Source organism: Dreissena polymorpha, chromosome 6 (assembly GCF_020536995.1).
Source record: "Dreissena polymorpha isolate Duluth1 chromosome 6, UMN_Dpol_1.0, whole genome shotgun sequence".
Classification (NCBI taxonomy): domain Eukaryota; kingdom Metazoa; phylum Mollusca; class Bivalvia; order Myida; family Dreissenidae; genus Dreissena; species Dreissena polymorpha.
The window spans coordinates 46207150-46224769 of NC_068360.1; the positions used below are offsets into that span (position 1 = coordinate 46207150).

At 34.6% G+C, this 17620-nt stretch overlaps 1 protein-coding gene across 2 annotated transcripts; it reads left to right on the forward strand.

Moving 5' to 3' along the window:
* The first annotated feature begins 212 nt into the window (after nt 1-212).
* LOC127834376 (uncharacterized) lies at nt 213-11840 on the forward strand. Of its 2 annotated transcripts, none has more exons than XM_052360172.1 (4): nt 213-393; nt 7676-7799; nt 8314-8427; nt 9523-11840. In XM_052360172.1, coding segments are annotated over exons 1-4 (2355 nt in total). In that variant the 5' UTR covers nt 213-391; the 3' UTR covers nt 11638-11840. The 2 variants fall into 2 exon arrangements, with proteins under 2 accessions (XP_052216132.1, XP_052216133.1); XM_052360173.1 differs by having other exon boundaries at nt 213-387.
* The last annotated feature ends 5780 nt before the right edge of the window (nt 11841-17620 follow it).

Consider the following 17620-nt stretch of genomic DNA (forward strand, 5'->3'; position numbering starts at 1 on the left):
TATAGGAAAGGATTGAAAGATACTTGAACATTAAATATTTATATTTTTATTTTCGTAAACAAAATAAAAGGAAACAAGTATTTAGATCGCGCTACGCCTCTGCATAAAAGCTAAACCCAAATCGAATCGGTCTGTAATGTATCGCTTTGCACTATGGTTACAATCTAAATTATTGACGTATGAATTACGTCAACGGAAATACCCGTAACAATCTATAACACATTACTTTGGATTTCGCTTAACTACACATCGATTGTTAAGTAACACTGCAGTCATTGAGGTGATCGTTTAAATTATATTAAATATATAATTAGTATGTAGTGTTCTAAAAATACGCGAAGACAAATATTATCAAGCAGCATAACGCAGACGACATGTTGTAAAGAGGTAAATGTGTGTACATTTTTGTGTATTAAGAAATGTTTTGTGTTTTCCTTTACACTACAGTCAATCTAATCGTGTTTAATGCTTCTATATGTAAACTGAGTATATAATATTTCATTGATGTATGGTAGTATTCATTAACTCAGAATAACTGTTGTAACAGTTGTTATTTGTTTAATGATCAAATTTAGTTTGTTCCTTCTAAACATGATTATACTGATATTTCTACTTCGTACTTCCTACAGTCAATTGCTGACTATTACAGGAAGGCCTATTATAGGCAGATGTGGACATTGTCGAGTCCGTTTCCTGGGAAGAACCAGTACTTGGTGTCTGTGTAGGAGACAATGAGATTGCTCCCCGAGTAGGGAGCGAACCCACGAACTCCCGATCGCTAGGCGGACACCTCATCCACTACACCACCGCGACCTGATATGTTATCGCTTGTATAAGTGTGCTTAGTTATCATTATTGAAAATGAATAGACATGTAGATATCGTCTGTGTTTATCACATTTGGGTTTGCATAGTAATTATCTTTATCATCATCATTTTCATTATCATCGTCATCATCACACTTTCTTTATTAAAATATGTTTTTAAATTGATGTTCCAAGCCAATATCAACATCATAGGCGGATCCAGGGGGGGACTACGCGGCGGACGCGGCGTACGCCCTCCTAAAATCGCCAAAGTAATGTCAATTCATTAGATGTTTCACACTTAACTAGATCTAAATCACCTATTTAAACTTTTCGAAGCCTTAAAAATCACTAAAATCGTGGAGCCTCCGGGGAGCTTCGCCCCCCTGGACCCCAAAAACTATAAACTATGCACGTTTTTGGCATTATATGCAGTTACTTTGATGAAAGTATATAATGCGTGACATGCTCGAGAAGTGGTTGTCACAGCCTTCAAAATCATTTAAATCGTGAAGCTTCCCTGGACCCCCTTAATGATAAACTATGCACTTTTTGGGCATTATAAGAAGGTACTTTGATGAAAGTATATAAGGCGTTACATGCTCGAGAAGAGGTTGTCAAAACCTTCAAAATCACTAAAATCGTGAAGCTTCCGGGGGTCTTTGCCCCCCCTGGACCCCCTAAACGACAAACTATGCATTTTTTTGGCAAAATAAGGTACTTTGATGAACGTATATAAGGCGTGACATTCTCTAGACGTGGTTGTCAAAGCCTTCAAAATCACTAAAATCATGGAGCTTACGGGGGGCTTCACCCCCTCTGGACCCCCAACAAATCTTTCAATATCCCGCCCCCCCCCCCCTAACCAGAAATCCTGGATCCGCCCTGAACATAACTCTCCCGCAACAACCCCACCAGCGGCCCATGTGTTCCAGAGCTTCCTCTGCACCTGTAGAAGAAGCATAAATATGAGAAGTAGTTGTATTTTTGTGTTGTTTTTAACCCGATGACCTATGCATGAAGCATAAAACAGTGAAAGTGTGTCGTATGAAGCAATAAAGAAGTGATGACGTCAAAAATATCAATGTAGCCAATAACAGTGAAAGTGTATCGTATGACGCAATTGAGAAGAGATGACACGATGATTGAATAAAATAAGTCGAAGTGCTGCCTATTGTAATTGAAAAAAAATATTTAAATGTTTGGTTAATTTTGTGTAAATCAAGCGGATCGCTGCTTTACCTTTAGACATTTATGTGTACGTTGTATTATTGAATTAACGCTAAAGCTACCTGAAAAAGATTGGAAATTTGCATTAATAGTGAAAATAAAGGTAAGCTTTACCCCAAGTAAATGTTATGAACACTTAAACTCAAACAGAATATTGATGTTAAAAATAATAACAAAATTCATGTTGTAATTAAACCAAATTTTTCTCCGGATATGAAATTTTGAGAACAGGCGCTCGGGACATATAGTATTCATCGTTAACTCGTGGAGGACTGTGATATAACTATCTATTTAAGACTAGTTCGTTCGGGTAGTCTTTGTGAATATATTGTTCAAAGAGTGGGTTATCTAAATTAAGTGTGTCATCAATGTACCTACTAGATAGGTGAAACTTTGAATCAAATCTAGTTGTTTAGTTTTCGATAATTCTAACATAAAATCGCTTTCATAACAATATGCAAACATATCAGCTATAAGTGGCGCACAATTAGTACTCATAGGAACGCCGATGATTTGTTTAAATATTTTACCATTAAATTCAACGAACAAGTTATTCAGAAGAAAAGTAAGTGCTGCACAAAAGTCAAGATGTGTCCAAATGCTGTATTTATCTAAATATCTGATTAGTAAAAAAGCTGTTTTAGTGTATAAAGCAAGATACGAACACATCTCTCTAGCAAATGTTTTTTCAAAGAAACAAGTCAGGATTTTATTAAAGGGTTGTATATGGTAAAGACAAATCATATGTGCTTACTTGTGACCTTATATTTTTTCTTTTCAATGTTATCAATAATTTCTTGGGAGTTTTTTATTGACCAAACTAGGGTTATATTTCTATTTTCATAAACTGCATAACACTATTTAGCTATATGATACATAATAGAATTAAATGCAGATGTGAGATACACTGATAATTGCTTGGTGGTACAAGACACTGAATTAGCAATGAAAATACTTTTTTTATTGCGTTTTATGTAATTCAGGTATCCAGTAAAGTGATGGCAATTTTAAGTCAGTAATATCTACTATTACATTTTTTTATGCATTCGTTAAAGTTTGTCGTGTCGGCAAAATTGTTGCTCAATAATTTAAAGAAAATAAATAAAGTATTAGATATCCACAACACAACATTAACATGATTCTAGGCTTGTTATTGTTTAGCAAGGCATCCAAAATTCTAAAGATGGTTGCCAGTGCAGCAAATAATTGCAACAAAAAGAGACATAATGTTGTTATTTTGTCTTAGTTATCTCTATAACATAAATATGAGGATAAACAGTGCACACACATCTCGACCTGTGCTTTAAGACACACTCTTTATAAATTTGAATGGGTTGTGTTCATTTCAAACTTGCAATATAATTAATTATAACGTAATTTTGAAAAATTAGTTGCGTCTAAGATTATGCAATAGCCAACAACTTCAGTGCTTTCAGCGCTTTGATTTGTATTTGCAGTAGTAGTAGTAGTAGCAGCACTGCTATGTGTACATAGAACATATGGCTGTTATAAATCCCATTCGAAACAAAACCAAAACCAAACAAAATCTACATTTCCATTGCGACTTCACGTAATTCATAGGTCTATATTAAAGGGACCTTTTCAAGATTTTGGGAAGATATTGATGTTTGTCATTAAATGCTTTATATTGATAAATGTTATCATTGGATCGTAAAAGCTCCAGTAAAAAAAGAATAGACTTAAAGAAAAAAAGTTACCCTCAACTGCGCTCGAACCACTGACCCCTGGAGTATAAGTCTATTGCTGAGACCACTTGGTCATCCGTGCTCATACTATGAATGATGTATTGAATACTTTATATAAGAAATCATCGAAGTGTTACAAAATATAACGACAACTACAGAACTTTCGAAATAATTCAATCGTTTCGCGTTGCAACTCTTTATAATTTTCGGGACTCTTTCAATCGTCAAAAGATGCATAAAAAGGATATTTTAGAGCATGGCAAAAGTTCAGTATTACTGTTTCCTAACAAATATCATAACTATAACAAAAATTTAAACCAACAAGAATTTAACATATATTTTTGGTTTTGATTTGAAGAATATTACGTTATTAAACCTCCCATTAAATTGGTCGTGGGTGGCCTTGTTACGTATAATCGTTATTGCAATTGTAATCATAATCGTAAATTTATTCGTGGGATGGTCGTATTAAATATCAACATAATCGCTATTTCATTTCTTATCATTTTCGTACCCACGTATTTACCAACATCATGAAAAGCAGCATTGTCATAAAATCATAATACTAATTACAGTTATTAAAATAACTATCATGTTTTCTTATTCTTCTCCCTTTTAACTTACATGAGTAATCTGAGCTTATGGTGTGCCTTTGTAATTGTCCCTTTATACTTACATATTTAATCTGTGCTCATGGTGTGCCCTTGTAATTGTCTCTTTATACTAACATGATTAATCTGAACTTATGTTGTGCCTTTGTAATTGTCCCGTTTAACTTACATGAGTAATCTGAGCTCATTGTGTGCCTTTGTTATTGTCCCTTTATACTTACATGATTAATCTGAGCTCATGATGTGCCTTTGTTATTGTCCCTTTATACTTACATGATTAATCTGAGCTCATGGTGTGCCATTGTAATTGTCCCTTTATACTTACATGATTAATCTGAGCTCATTGTGTGCCTTTGTAATTGTCCCTTTATACTTACATGATTAATCTGAGCTCATGGTGTGCCTTTGTAATTGTCCCTTTATACTTACATGATTAATCTGAGCTCATGGTGTGCCTTTGTAATTGTCCCTTTATACTTACATGATTAATCTGAGCTCATTGTGTGCCTTTGTAATTGTCCCGTTTTACTTACATGAGTAATCTGAGCTCATGATGTGCCTTTGTTATTGTCCCTTTATACTTACATGATTAATCTGAGCTCATGGTGTGCCTTTGTAATTGTCCCTTTATACTTACATGAGTAATCTGAGCTCATTGTGTGCCTTTGTAATTGTCCCTTTATACTTACATGATTAATCTGAGCTCATTGTGTGCCTTTGTAATTGTCCCTTTATACTTACATGATTAATCTGAGCTCATGGTGTGCCTTTGTAATTGTCCCTTTATACTTACATGAGTAATCTGAGCTATTGGTGTGCCTTTGTAATTGTCTCTTTATACTTACATGATTAATCTGAACTTATGGTGTGCCTTTGTAATTGTCCCGTTTTACTTACATGAGTTATCTGAGCTCATTGTGCCTTTGTAATTGTCCCTTTATACTTACATAGTTAATCTGAACTTATGGTGTGCCTTTGTAATTGTCCCTTTATACTTACATGATTAATCTGAACTTATGGTGTGCCTTTGTAATTGTCCCTTTATACTTACATGATTAATCTGAGCTATGTGTGTGCCTTTGTAATTGTCTCTTTATACTTACATGATTAATCTGAACTTATGGTGTGCCTTCGTAATTGTCCCGTTTAACTTACATGAGTAATCTGAGCTCATTGTGTGCCTTTGTTATTGTCCCTTTATACTTACATGATTAATCTGAGCTCATGATGTGCCTTTGTAATTGTCCCTTTATACTTACATGATTAATCTGAGCTCATGGTGTGCCTTTGTAATTGTCCCTTTATACTTACATGATTAATCTGAGCTCATGGTGTGCCTTTGTAATTGTCCCTTTATACTTACATGATTAATCTGAACGATTTGTGTGCCTTCGTAATTGTCTCGTTTAACTAAAATGAGTAATCTGAGCTCATTGTGTGCCTTTGTTATTGTCCCTTTATACTTACATGATTAATCTGACCTCATGGTGTGCCTTTGTTATTGTCCCTTTATACTTACATGATTAATCTGAACTTTTGGTGTGCCTTTGTAATTGTCCCGTTTTACTGACATGAGTAATCTGAGCTCATGGTGTGCCTTTGTAATTGTCCCTTAATACTTACATGATTAATCTGAACTATTGGTGTGCCTTTGTAATTGTCCCTTTATACTTACATGATTAATCTGAACTATTGGTGTGCCTTTGTAATTGTCCCTTTATACTTACATGAGTATTCTGAGCTCATGATGTGCCTTTGTAATTGTCTCTTGATACTTATATGATTAATCTGAACATATCGTGTGCCTTTGTAATTGTCTCTTAATACTAACATGAGTAATCCGAGCTCATTGTGTGCCGCTTTAATTGTCTCTTTATACTTACATGATTAATCTGAACTATTGGTGTGCCTTTGTAATTGTCCCGTTTTACTAACATGATTAATCTGAACTTATGGTGTGCCTTTGTAATTGTCTCTTTATACTAACATGAGTAATCTGAGCTCATGGTGTGCCTTTGTAATTGTCCCTTTATACTTAAATGATAAATCTGAGCTCATGGTGTGCCTTTGTTATTGTCCCGTTTTACTTACATGGTTAATCTGAGCTCATTGTGTTCCGTTGTAATTGTCCCTTTATACTTACATGATTAATCTGAACTTATGGTGTGCCTTTGTAATTGTTCCGTTTAACTTACATGATTAATCTGAGCTCATGATGTGCCTTTGTAATTGTCCCTTTATACTTACATGATTAATCTGAACTATTGGTGTGCCTTTGTAATTGTCCCGTTTTACTTACATGATTAATCTGAGCTCATGATGTGCCTTTGTAATTGTCCCTTTATACTTACATGATTAATCTGAACTATTGGTGTGCCTTTGTAATTGTCCCGTTTTACTTACATGAGTAATCTGAGCTCATGATGTGCCTTTGTTATTGTCCCTTTATACTTACATGATTAATCTGAGCTATTGGTGTGCCTTTGTAATTGTCTCTTTATACTTTCATGATTAATCTGAACTTATGGTGTGCCTTTGTAATTGTCCCGTTTTACTTACATGAGTAATCTGAGCTCATTGTGCCTTTGTAATTGTCCCTTTATACTTTCATAGTTAATGTGAACTTATGGTGTGCCTTTGTAATTGTCCCTTTATACTTACATAGTTAATCTGAGCTCATGATGTGCCTTTGTAATAGTCCCTTTATACTTACATAGTTAATCTGAACTTATGGTGTGCCTTTGTAATTGTCCCTTTATACTTACATGATTAATCTGAACTTATGGTGTACCTTTGTAATTGTCCCTTTATACTAACATGATTAATCTGAACATATGGTGTGCCTTTGTAATTGTCCCTTTATACTTACATGATTAATCTGAACTTATGGTGTATAAAATACGTTCCCTATTGATACTTGGCAGGATGGCCGAGCGGTCTAATTGTATTTTACTCCAGGAATCCGGGGGTCACTGGTTCGAGCCCTGCTGCGGGATACTTTTTTTCCCTTTTTAAATTTTATTCTTGATTTTTTACTGAAGGTTTTTCAGATCCAATGTTTACATTTATCAATATAATGCATTTAATGACAAACTTCTAAAGATGCCAAAATCTGTGAAAAGGCCCCTTTAATTGCATGAATATAAAAGTATACGTCGATGTTCTCCAGTTAGGATCTGTATGGCTCAAACGCGAAACTCTAGCAGCGGGATAAGTTAGCAATGAAAACATGTAAACTCCATCTTCTCATTTCAATGCCATATGTGCTTTAGTTAAAGTGTGTTAACGAAACAATATAAAAATATCATTCTTGATGTATTCAGGCTGGACAAAATGGAGGGAGAAAGATCAAGATGGAGGGATAAAGATCAAGATACTATCAACAGGGCGGTAAATAGTCTGCCGTCTATGCCGGCATTTCCTAAGGAATTAGGCACAAAGAACAAGGTTTGTGTTTTGTGATGGATACATACAAACATGATTTTTTTCGAACAAGACAGACGGCTATTTTTCCTTCTATAAAAGAAGTAAAATATCATGTAATTGTTTCTGCAACATACTATAAACGAAGCTGGTTTATGTTGACCATAGGTTTCGAATACAGTATACAGGTGCTTTATTTGTATACATTAATTTGTACTAATTCATCCCATGGAAACTTTACTTGTAAAACACAATTGAAATTAATTATAAGCAAATGTCCACGTTTGGCAAACGTGGTTTAAAAAGAATCGAATTGAAAATGGTTGCCATGTTTTAGAAAACAATACGTAGTCATTTGGAATTGTTATGTTTAATGACGTCATTGAAACGAACACACTGTATTGGTGAATTATACATAAAATAATATTACTTGGTTTGACTGGTTAGCGTAGGTTACAAAACATTATTACTTATATAGTATACTGAAATGTGTCCTTATACTTCTTTACTTTTACATATACTAATATGTTTCTTCGAGGTACGTGTTCCAAGTTCGAAACTCAATCTTGGTGCTAGGAGAGTTTGTATCAATGTGGATCCACCGAGACGGTCAGACAACAGACGGGGTCAACCTATTGTGACAAACATGCTGGTAAAACGCGATGGTTTTGATTTTCATTAAGAAATGAATTATACATCTCAATTATAACGCGTGTAAAATGCACTTATACGAGCGAGAAGAACTTTTGTATTTGATATTTATAACAAAGATGTGCCCCTTCGACTTGAGTCGTTGTATTTATTTTAAGGAAGACGTTTTAGTGCATTTATCAGTTTTTGTTTTTACAAATAAAAGTTAACCATAGCTGATGATTTTGGAGGCACGGACGGGCAAACAGACACACATACAAGTTGTGAATTAAATCATATACGCTTTCTTGATTGTAATTTGGCGATTAAGACAACTTCTATAAAATTATATTTATGTTGTGTTATATTAGGCAAAATATGTTGAAACGTCTTATTTAGTGGAAACAATTTAAGGGCGTTGAGTACAAATTTTTATCACTTTTGAAGTTTGTCATGAAATGCCTTATCTTGATAGAATAAACGAAACAAATTAAAAATCTCACGATACCCAAACAGCTAACACATTCAACCTAAAAAACGATTTTGAACCTTCAGCATGATTAAAACAATTCTTGTCCGAATTCCGAGTCTTTTTACTTGGCTATCGTTCAGATCGTCTAACTGCTACATGAGTATTTAAGTTAGTATAAGTGATCCTAATGAAGCCAAACAAAAAAAAACACAACCGAAACAACCCAATTTGTTCAATTTTTTTGTATTTGTAAAGCATTATAATTTTAATGATTTTAAATGATGCTTAGCCATTAACAAACATGTATTTTACGTATATGGCTATTATGTAGTATTATTTAGCTATATGTACTATGTTCTTGCTTCTGTTGAATATGTTAAAGAAAGTTGAAACATAGCCAATTCGTCAAAACGTTCAACAAGACATTAAATCGTTTTAGACATACATACGTTTTCATTTCGTTGTATTCATTTTAATGACCATGATTAATTTGTTTCAAAATATAACTCATAAATGACAATATATTATTGCGTGTTTAATTGTTTCAATAATAACAACTGGTTATTGTTTACGTATTTTCATAATGTTGATGATGATTTAATAATAATAACCTAAAGAATGCTGATTTAATAATTTTACATCCAGATTCAAGAGCACTTCCCAGCATTGTCTATCCGGTTATCAGATCTGCTGGATGAGATTGGGGCTGGAAAATGCACTGTAATGGAGCGGAGAAAAACATATTTGCGTAGAGAGAAAATGAAGATTATATCTGGAAAACTATTACGAGACGCCTTTACTACATTTTTCCATTTCGGGAGCCAATCTGAAGGCACCACCATTCCCGGTCTCAATTCTGATATTGATGCGCTATATATTGATAAACGTGTGAACATCATGACAGACTGGAGAAACTGGGAGGCTGGGATGGAGAACCTTCTGATGCTTCGTGACGAGATCAATCCACCTCAACAGTACTTGCTACAGGGTATACACAAACACACAACGGAACCGATGACCAGTATTGACGATGACAGGTTTGTAAGGAAAGATTCTGGGGAAGTGCTGTTCAGCTCAGAAAGACAGAAACAGTCATTAGAGCAGCGAGTATCACAACTAGGAGAGGTAATAAAAAATGGACCTTCTGTGAGTCATATTCCTAACTGGGATATTGTACCGGCATTTCATGTATCCAAACGTCTTCCTGAAATACAGCATTGGATAGACAGATGTAGAGGTAGACATTGGCCCCCTGCCGAATTACTGGATGCTGCACGACGATCTCCGGCTTTCCTGGTACCTGCAGGACATCCAGACAGTGATTACAAGCGAGAAGAATGGCGCCTGTCTCCGAACCTTATTGAACGAATGTTGATGTTTAGTTTGAATATGACACAAATTAAATGTTACATTTGTCTAAAATTAATTAAAAAATCCTTATTTAATGGAATGGTTGGGGAGGTTATCACAAGTTTTCAATGTAAAACCTTAATGTTCTACACCATAGAAAGAACCCGCCCTTCTCTGTGGGAGGAACATAACCTCATGTTTCTACTTTTACTTTGTTTACACGTATTAAGAAAATGGCTGCGACTGGGCAGCTTTCCTCATTATATCATAGAAGGAGTAAACCTGTTCGATGGGAAACTGTCTATGGGGCAACAGAGACGCCTTTTACAGTACGTGAACTACTTGATAAAGAACGACTTGCAAGATTTATTTCATATAGATATAGATAAATTAGGATGTCGGTTACAAGCATGTTGTATACGGAGGATCAGACAGGATAGTGAGGGAGAACTGAGACCTGAGAGGTTACGTTACGGTATCAGTTTATTGCTGAAATTCGATTACTTGAACAGATTTATTAGCGAATTAACACTTTTTATATATCGGATACAGAGTTCAAATTCAAACTTCCAGCAAGGTCTACAAAATAAATTACGAGTTGTTGGTAAAGACACAACAAATGGAAAATTGACAACCGATGATTTCGACTTAATTAATCAACTGTTTGCATTACATAATTCAGTGCAATCATCAACGTGTTCGAGACTACCAAACCCTGCTTTTAAAGAAATTATACGCCGCTTCCAATATTCTTTAAAAACGGATGTCGCTTCTAGCCGCTTAAAGTTGGCCTCTCTCCTATACTGCTTTGGACATCTTCACGCGGCAATTAGAGTGTTGAATGATGCGAAGAGGAGGTATCATAGCAAGGTCAAGTCTGTGTGTGGAGTTAGAAAAAATAAAGGAGAAAGAGATATCCATTTATTTGCTAACATGATGCCAGATAGTTGTGACAATGTACTCAGTGAACCACCATTCTCATTCTGTGTCAGATTTATTAGACAAGAAGCGCACTGCGCCCCATACATATTGTGGTTTGAAATGTATCGTGGTATGACTGAGGAGGAAGTTGCACAGAGAAAATACGAAGATAAGTTATGGATGGACAACGCTGAGGTATCTGCTCGTCCTTTCCTTTACTATCTAGAGTATCTCACGTATGGAGGACTCGGTGAACGCAACGAACAGCTTCATGCATTTAGACTACTCGAGTCTTATATACTTGATCCAAGAAATGTAATCACCGTGCATCACCCTGAGACAGCGTTCAATTTGATTGGTCACTGTTATGAAATGGAAGGCGATTATCCCAATGCGTTAGATTACTACAATCTATCGTTGGGTTTAGATAATACGAACAATGCTGCTAACTGGCACGTGCAACGTGTGCAGCGCCTCATGAATAATTAAGAATGAATATTGACAACTATGAACTGTGTAAATTGATAGCTAGACGTATCAGTTCATATACACTCTGTTTTATCAGTACGGGGCGACACTTTAAGCTACGTTATCCCAGATCGTGGCTTATTTATTGTGTTCAACTTGATGTACACATAAACAACGCTAAATTATGTATCAAACATGTGCTTAGCATTAAAGAATAAATAGAGGATGTTTGTTGGTTCCGGTAGATTATCGATTTTTAAATCACGAGTGATAAGTCATATTAATATTTTCACTGGTGGCGAAGCAACGGATTAATTTTTGTGTACGATAGCGAGTGAGATAGACTCATTAATCTACCAAAATAAACACATTTTATTTGTATATAATTCCTTTGCCATTGTTTTACGGGTTATTTACATTTGAAAAGAGTTAACCTGTTGTATTTTCATTATAGGTCATATATAACTGTCTTTCTTTTATACAACCACAAATGAAATGGTAACACAATGTTACATGAAATAAACACACTGTCTATTTGTACAAAGAATTTATAACACTCACGACTTTCGCTTATGTGCCAATTAAAACTTGTTGTCAATTAAGACTGAAGATTTGATTATTAAGGATGAACAATGTGTCTAATTAATTTGTAAATTTCTGTTAATGTTTTATTGTTTAAAGCTATAATGGAAACCTCTAAAAGTTCTGAGGACTTTCTACCAACATCAATTTATTATACCAATACGGCAAGCAATAAATATGTGACTACAAGCAAATGATTGGCTCGTGTGTACAACACCCCAAATAAGATCAATCGATCAGAGCAGTTTCAGGTTGATCCCTCTTACAAGTATCGAGATGTACATCGGACAACATTTAAATATAGATATTTACAAAGAACTAGACTTCTAAAAGAATATGAAAGCAAGAGTTGTGGCCCTTGGACAAATCACTTCCCCATAATGAGATCTGCCTATTTATGAAGTTTGCAGTTGCTGCTTGATCAGAAAAACATTGCGTCCGTACGGACACTCAGACGGACATCATGACTGCAGTCTACATCTCTTAAAGGGACCTTTTCATAGATTTAAGCATGATTTTTAAGTTTGTTATTTAATGCTTTAATATGTAAATGTAAACATTTTAACTAAATAGCTCCAGTATTAAACGAGGAAGAACAATACAAAAAGTAATCAACACCTGGGCTCGATAATGCTAGTGAAATGATGGGATAACAAATATACGTATAAATATGTGTCATATGCTTACTGATTTGTTCTTTTCATATAAATCAGTTAAATATTTAGTTTGCATATTACAAACGTGAGGTCAAAAATTCATAAGCAACCTGTACAATAACGCGTGTTTATTATACGTTCTGTTTTCGATTTTGTTTTCATACCAAAACCTAAGTTTGATGAAAATTGTAAGATTTTAATATCAATTATCACAATAATCAAATCCGCAACATCTTTCTCAATATCAACCTTCCAGTGACAATTAATTTTTTTGATAATTGAAAAAGCATGTATAATATCCCCAACATGCATTAAAACGTTAATCCATAAATGCTTCAACTATCGTAGAGCTAAAACGATGAGCACATTGTTACGTTTTTCCCACCGCACTCATGGCGACTTCATGCGACGCTTCTCAATTAACATGCGTATGTTCACGCGGTGGATGACACTGTTTCCATTCTGAATTGTACAATGAACCTTCATGATTTGTAAAGTAAGTCAGTGGAAATGCACAAACAATCATAGAATAGTATATCACTTTCGATTTCGCTCACCGATAAGTACACACAGATGGTTAAGTAATACAGATGTCAATGAAAGGTGATCGTACCGTTTATCCAACGGCAAGCACAATACGTTTGGAATTAATTTATTATTTAAGTTTGGGAAAATATGTGTCAAGGCTGAGTTTAAACAACAAATGCATAATTATGTTTTTTAAGAAATAATACAGTAACAAAAATATAATAAAATTATGATAGCTTATATCCCTCGACCCCGGAAGGATGTGTTATAATAGGATCATGCCATTTATCATAAAAAACCCACAGTGCCACTTTAAGACAGATTTGTGAAATTAATCAAGACCCCGATACCGGAAGTTGCTGATACAGATCTTAACACAGACAGCACTCTGGCACCGGAAGTCAATAATATATTCAATCAGTCTCTGATCAATCTTGACGACGCCAGGCGAAGGGAACTCGAAGTCATGGAAACAATGGCTGAAAGTATATGAAGAAATGGCGAGTATCGATGTTCATTCTAAAACGTCACATGGATGTGGGCGTTTTTTTAATATATTTTAAATAAACAATGAAATGAACTTACTGAGCAATGAGACAACAGGGTAAAAGAACGCACGTGGAATAGGAGCCCATTATATACCATGGTTCAGCGCCCTTACGCGGGAGAATAATTTTCATGAAAGTTAACGCTTGTATGACGGATAATTCGTATATATATCAATATAGTTAAATAGCATGCGTTGGATAAAATGGTTTATTCCGAAGCGAATAAACATGAGTTATAATAAATATTATAATTATTGAATTTTTAATGATGCATGGAGAAAATTACAATCAGGCGGTATAACTTTAACGGCATGCTGTAATACATTTGTTTCTATGAAATTTGTATTCTTATCATTTACAATACAGTTAATATATTTGTGTTTTTGCGCATGAGTATGTAAACTTAGTATATATTGTTTCAATCATGTACATTAGTAGTAATACAAGCAGACCAAATATTGCAATAGCCGTTCTCAGTTTAACCCTTTACCACTTAGAAACGTATTTTGGCGCATTTTTAGGCACTTAGAAATTAAATTTTATTACATCACGTTCTTCCTAGATTAAACTTTCAAAGTCTTCATTTTCAACCCTTAGTTACTGGTGAGCATCAAACAGCATAAAACCTGAACAGACTGCTATCTTCTCGCAGGCTGTTCTGGTTGTATGCTGGTTGCAAAAGCCATTTTCACTTTGCTTCTAATTGGCGAAAGGGTTAATCATCATATTAAGTTATGTACGTGTAAGCATGTACATGGTGAGAGGTAATCATGTGTGCTTATTTATAATTATTAAAAATGAATAAAAATGAATATACCGTTTTATTTATTACATTTGATTGTGCATCATCATCAATATCATCATCATTATAATCGTAATCACCATCATCATCATAATTAATAAAATTTGATGTTCAAAGCCCACATAATTTTTTTTCAATCATTTGGCTTCAAAAACCTATGTCTTAAATTTCATTTAAGAATATCTGATATTAAAGTCATGAAATAAATGGTAAAACTATGTAAATTGTAATTTGAATCACCGCTTTAAATTGAAAAAGGCCAGAAAGAGCAGAGATTTTGCATCGAGAGTTTAAAAAAAAGTGTAGGGTTGACATAACCTTTCCGCAACAACTCCACCCGCGGTCTCAATGTACAGGAGCTTGCTTTGCGCCCGTAGTAGAAGCAGAAGTAGTAGAAATAGTTGTTTTGTGTTGTTTGCTTGTATTTGTAGTAGAAGTAATACATATGTGTGTGCATCGAACGAATGGCTATTATATTGCCTATTATGAGGCATTCGAAAGCCCAACAGAATTTGGACGTAATTCATAGATCTATTTTAATGGCTACACTAAAGAAATTAACATTTACTTGGGAAGTTTCGGTTTCGATCTAAAGAACATCGAGTTGTCAAATCTACCGTTAATTTATTCGTGTGGTGGTCTTGTTTTGTTTTTTCCGTCGTTTGTTGTACTAAGTCTTTAATATTTGCACAGGAAACACTATCGTGGCCGAATTTATAGGCCATTCTTAATGACGCTTGACAAGAACAATAGTCCCTTTAATAGGCCGAGTTCGGAATTTGTAAACAATAGGTAAATAACTGGCTCGCTAGATGATTGTAAATCATTCTTAACTGAACATTTAAGATCATCTATCAATTTCTTATGAGTATTTTCAGTTTGCGTAAACTCTATTTTAATAATAATATAAAATTGCATTAATATAAGATTATCCGTCGATGTTCTCCTATTAAGCTCTGTATGGCGCAAACGCGAAACATTTAGCCACGGGATAAGTATGAAATAAAATCATGTACACTATATCTTCTCATTTCAATGCAATCGATCGGCGCTTTATTTAAAGCTGTCGACCGCAGGTGTTAACCTTAATTGACCTTTACCAAAGCCAATAAAATGTGGGGGATACTTCTCTCGAGTAGGCCCGAATGAATACTGGATTTTTACTTTTGTTAAAAATACCTCAACTACGCAAAATATACAACGTTCTATCATGTCTTCAAGTGTTCATTTTACATCGTTTACAACGGGTTGATATTGTTTGTTGTATAGTATAGCACAACGGATATGGGAAACCTTGGGAAATGCTCTCTCTTTCCCACTATTTCTGTAGATTTGTTAAGGGGAAATCCTCCCTCGTTGTCGCACTATTTCTTTAGATTTATTCATAAGATGCATTTTATGACATTTTAGGAAAAGCTTATCTCATGTACCGGTAATGCTAAACAAGTTAAACATGTCAAGAGAGACATCTGATATAAAGGTGATTTTTAAATCATTTGTAAACAAACATGTACTGCGTAATCAACTAAATGCAAATTTAATACGTGCGCACTTTGGACAAAGTAACACGTTAATACCATTTACATATAAATTGAAACGATTGTGTTACCGGTTTACATAAATAGCATTTCTGTAGATCATATCTCTAAAGGATGAAACTATTCTGGTGTTGCATGTTTACTAATTATTTAAGATAGGCTGCTTGAATACGTGGAAGCATTGTGTTAAAAGCCAACACGTTTAGCCTGTATCAGTTAGTTAATATTACAACGGACGATGCTACTAATGTGGGTGAAACTATGAGAGATTATGCATCGCACAAATAATGGATCCGGTTGTGTGCATATTTAAGGTGGATTGAAAAACAATCGAATGCTTAAACACACTTTTTGTGGCTATCGGTTTTGAAGTGTTAGAATTAAAACATGAATGTTGTTAAGGCTTGAAAACTGGCACCATGAAAATGCACTCAATACGATTATCTTCTCAGGTTCACATCATATCCGAAAGTTCCACTGCACAATTAGGAACGTATGGACTGAGTTCTTTTCGTCATTTGCTGCGTGGCAAATACGTAAAACAATTCGAGACACAGTCGTATAATGTTTAATTTCATATAATTGTTTCACATATAATAGTGCATGCGCGAAAAGTATGCATGCCTTGACAAATTGGAAGTTGTAAGTTATTGTGATCATCCTGCGTGTGTACGTCGTCCGTCGCGTGTCGTCAATATTTACCTCATTATTGCACTAGAGGTATTATTATATTATCTTAATGATACTCGATCAGAAGTTTCATCAGAGTATCATCTGGAGGAAGGGTTCGAATGTGTTTTATATGCGTTCAAAAGCTATGTCCCCAAGTCAAATCTTAGAATCTCTTTAGATGCTACATGTTTACTGAATCATGACGAAACATGGTCCGAATATATATCTTGACCATATCTAGGCCATATCTAGGCCACGTTCCAAATGTGGACCTCTGGTTCCAGCTCATATCTTAGAAAAAATAAATAGTGTTGCCACTCTAGACGCCACATTTATGACTAAATATTGATTGCCCGTTTTTTTTCTAAACGTTTATCTTTACAATATCTAGGCCATGTTAGAATGTGTCATCAACTGCCTCTTGAGAAAAGGTCATGTGGTCGAAACTTAAAAAACCTTATTATCAATGAATATAACACATGTATTACACAATCTTGATTAAACTATGTCATAATGTTTACCTTTATGATATCTTTTCCGGATTTGAATATTGTATGCATGCACCTTACACCTCGGTCACCATATCAAAATCTTAGAAAAAAACTCGTAACCACTCCAAAGTCCACATTAATGACTCAATCTTGATGAAACTTGGTCAGAATGCTTTTGTTAACAATA

Excerpts from the sequence above, each read along its gene's own strand:
- LOC127834376 (XM_052360172.1), top strand. Across the intron at positions 7,800-8,313 it reads AATTAGGCACAAAGAACAAG|GTACGTGTTCCAAGTTCGAA; the intron begins GTTTGTGTTTTG and ends TGTTTCTTCGAG. Across the intron at positions 8,428-9,522 it reads CTATTGTGACAAACATGCTG|ATTCAAGAGCACTTCCCAGC; the intron begins GTAAAACGCGAT and ends TTTTACATCCAG.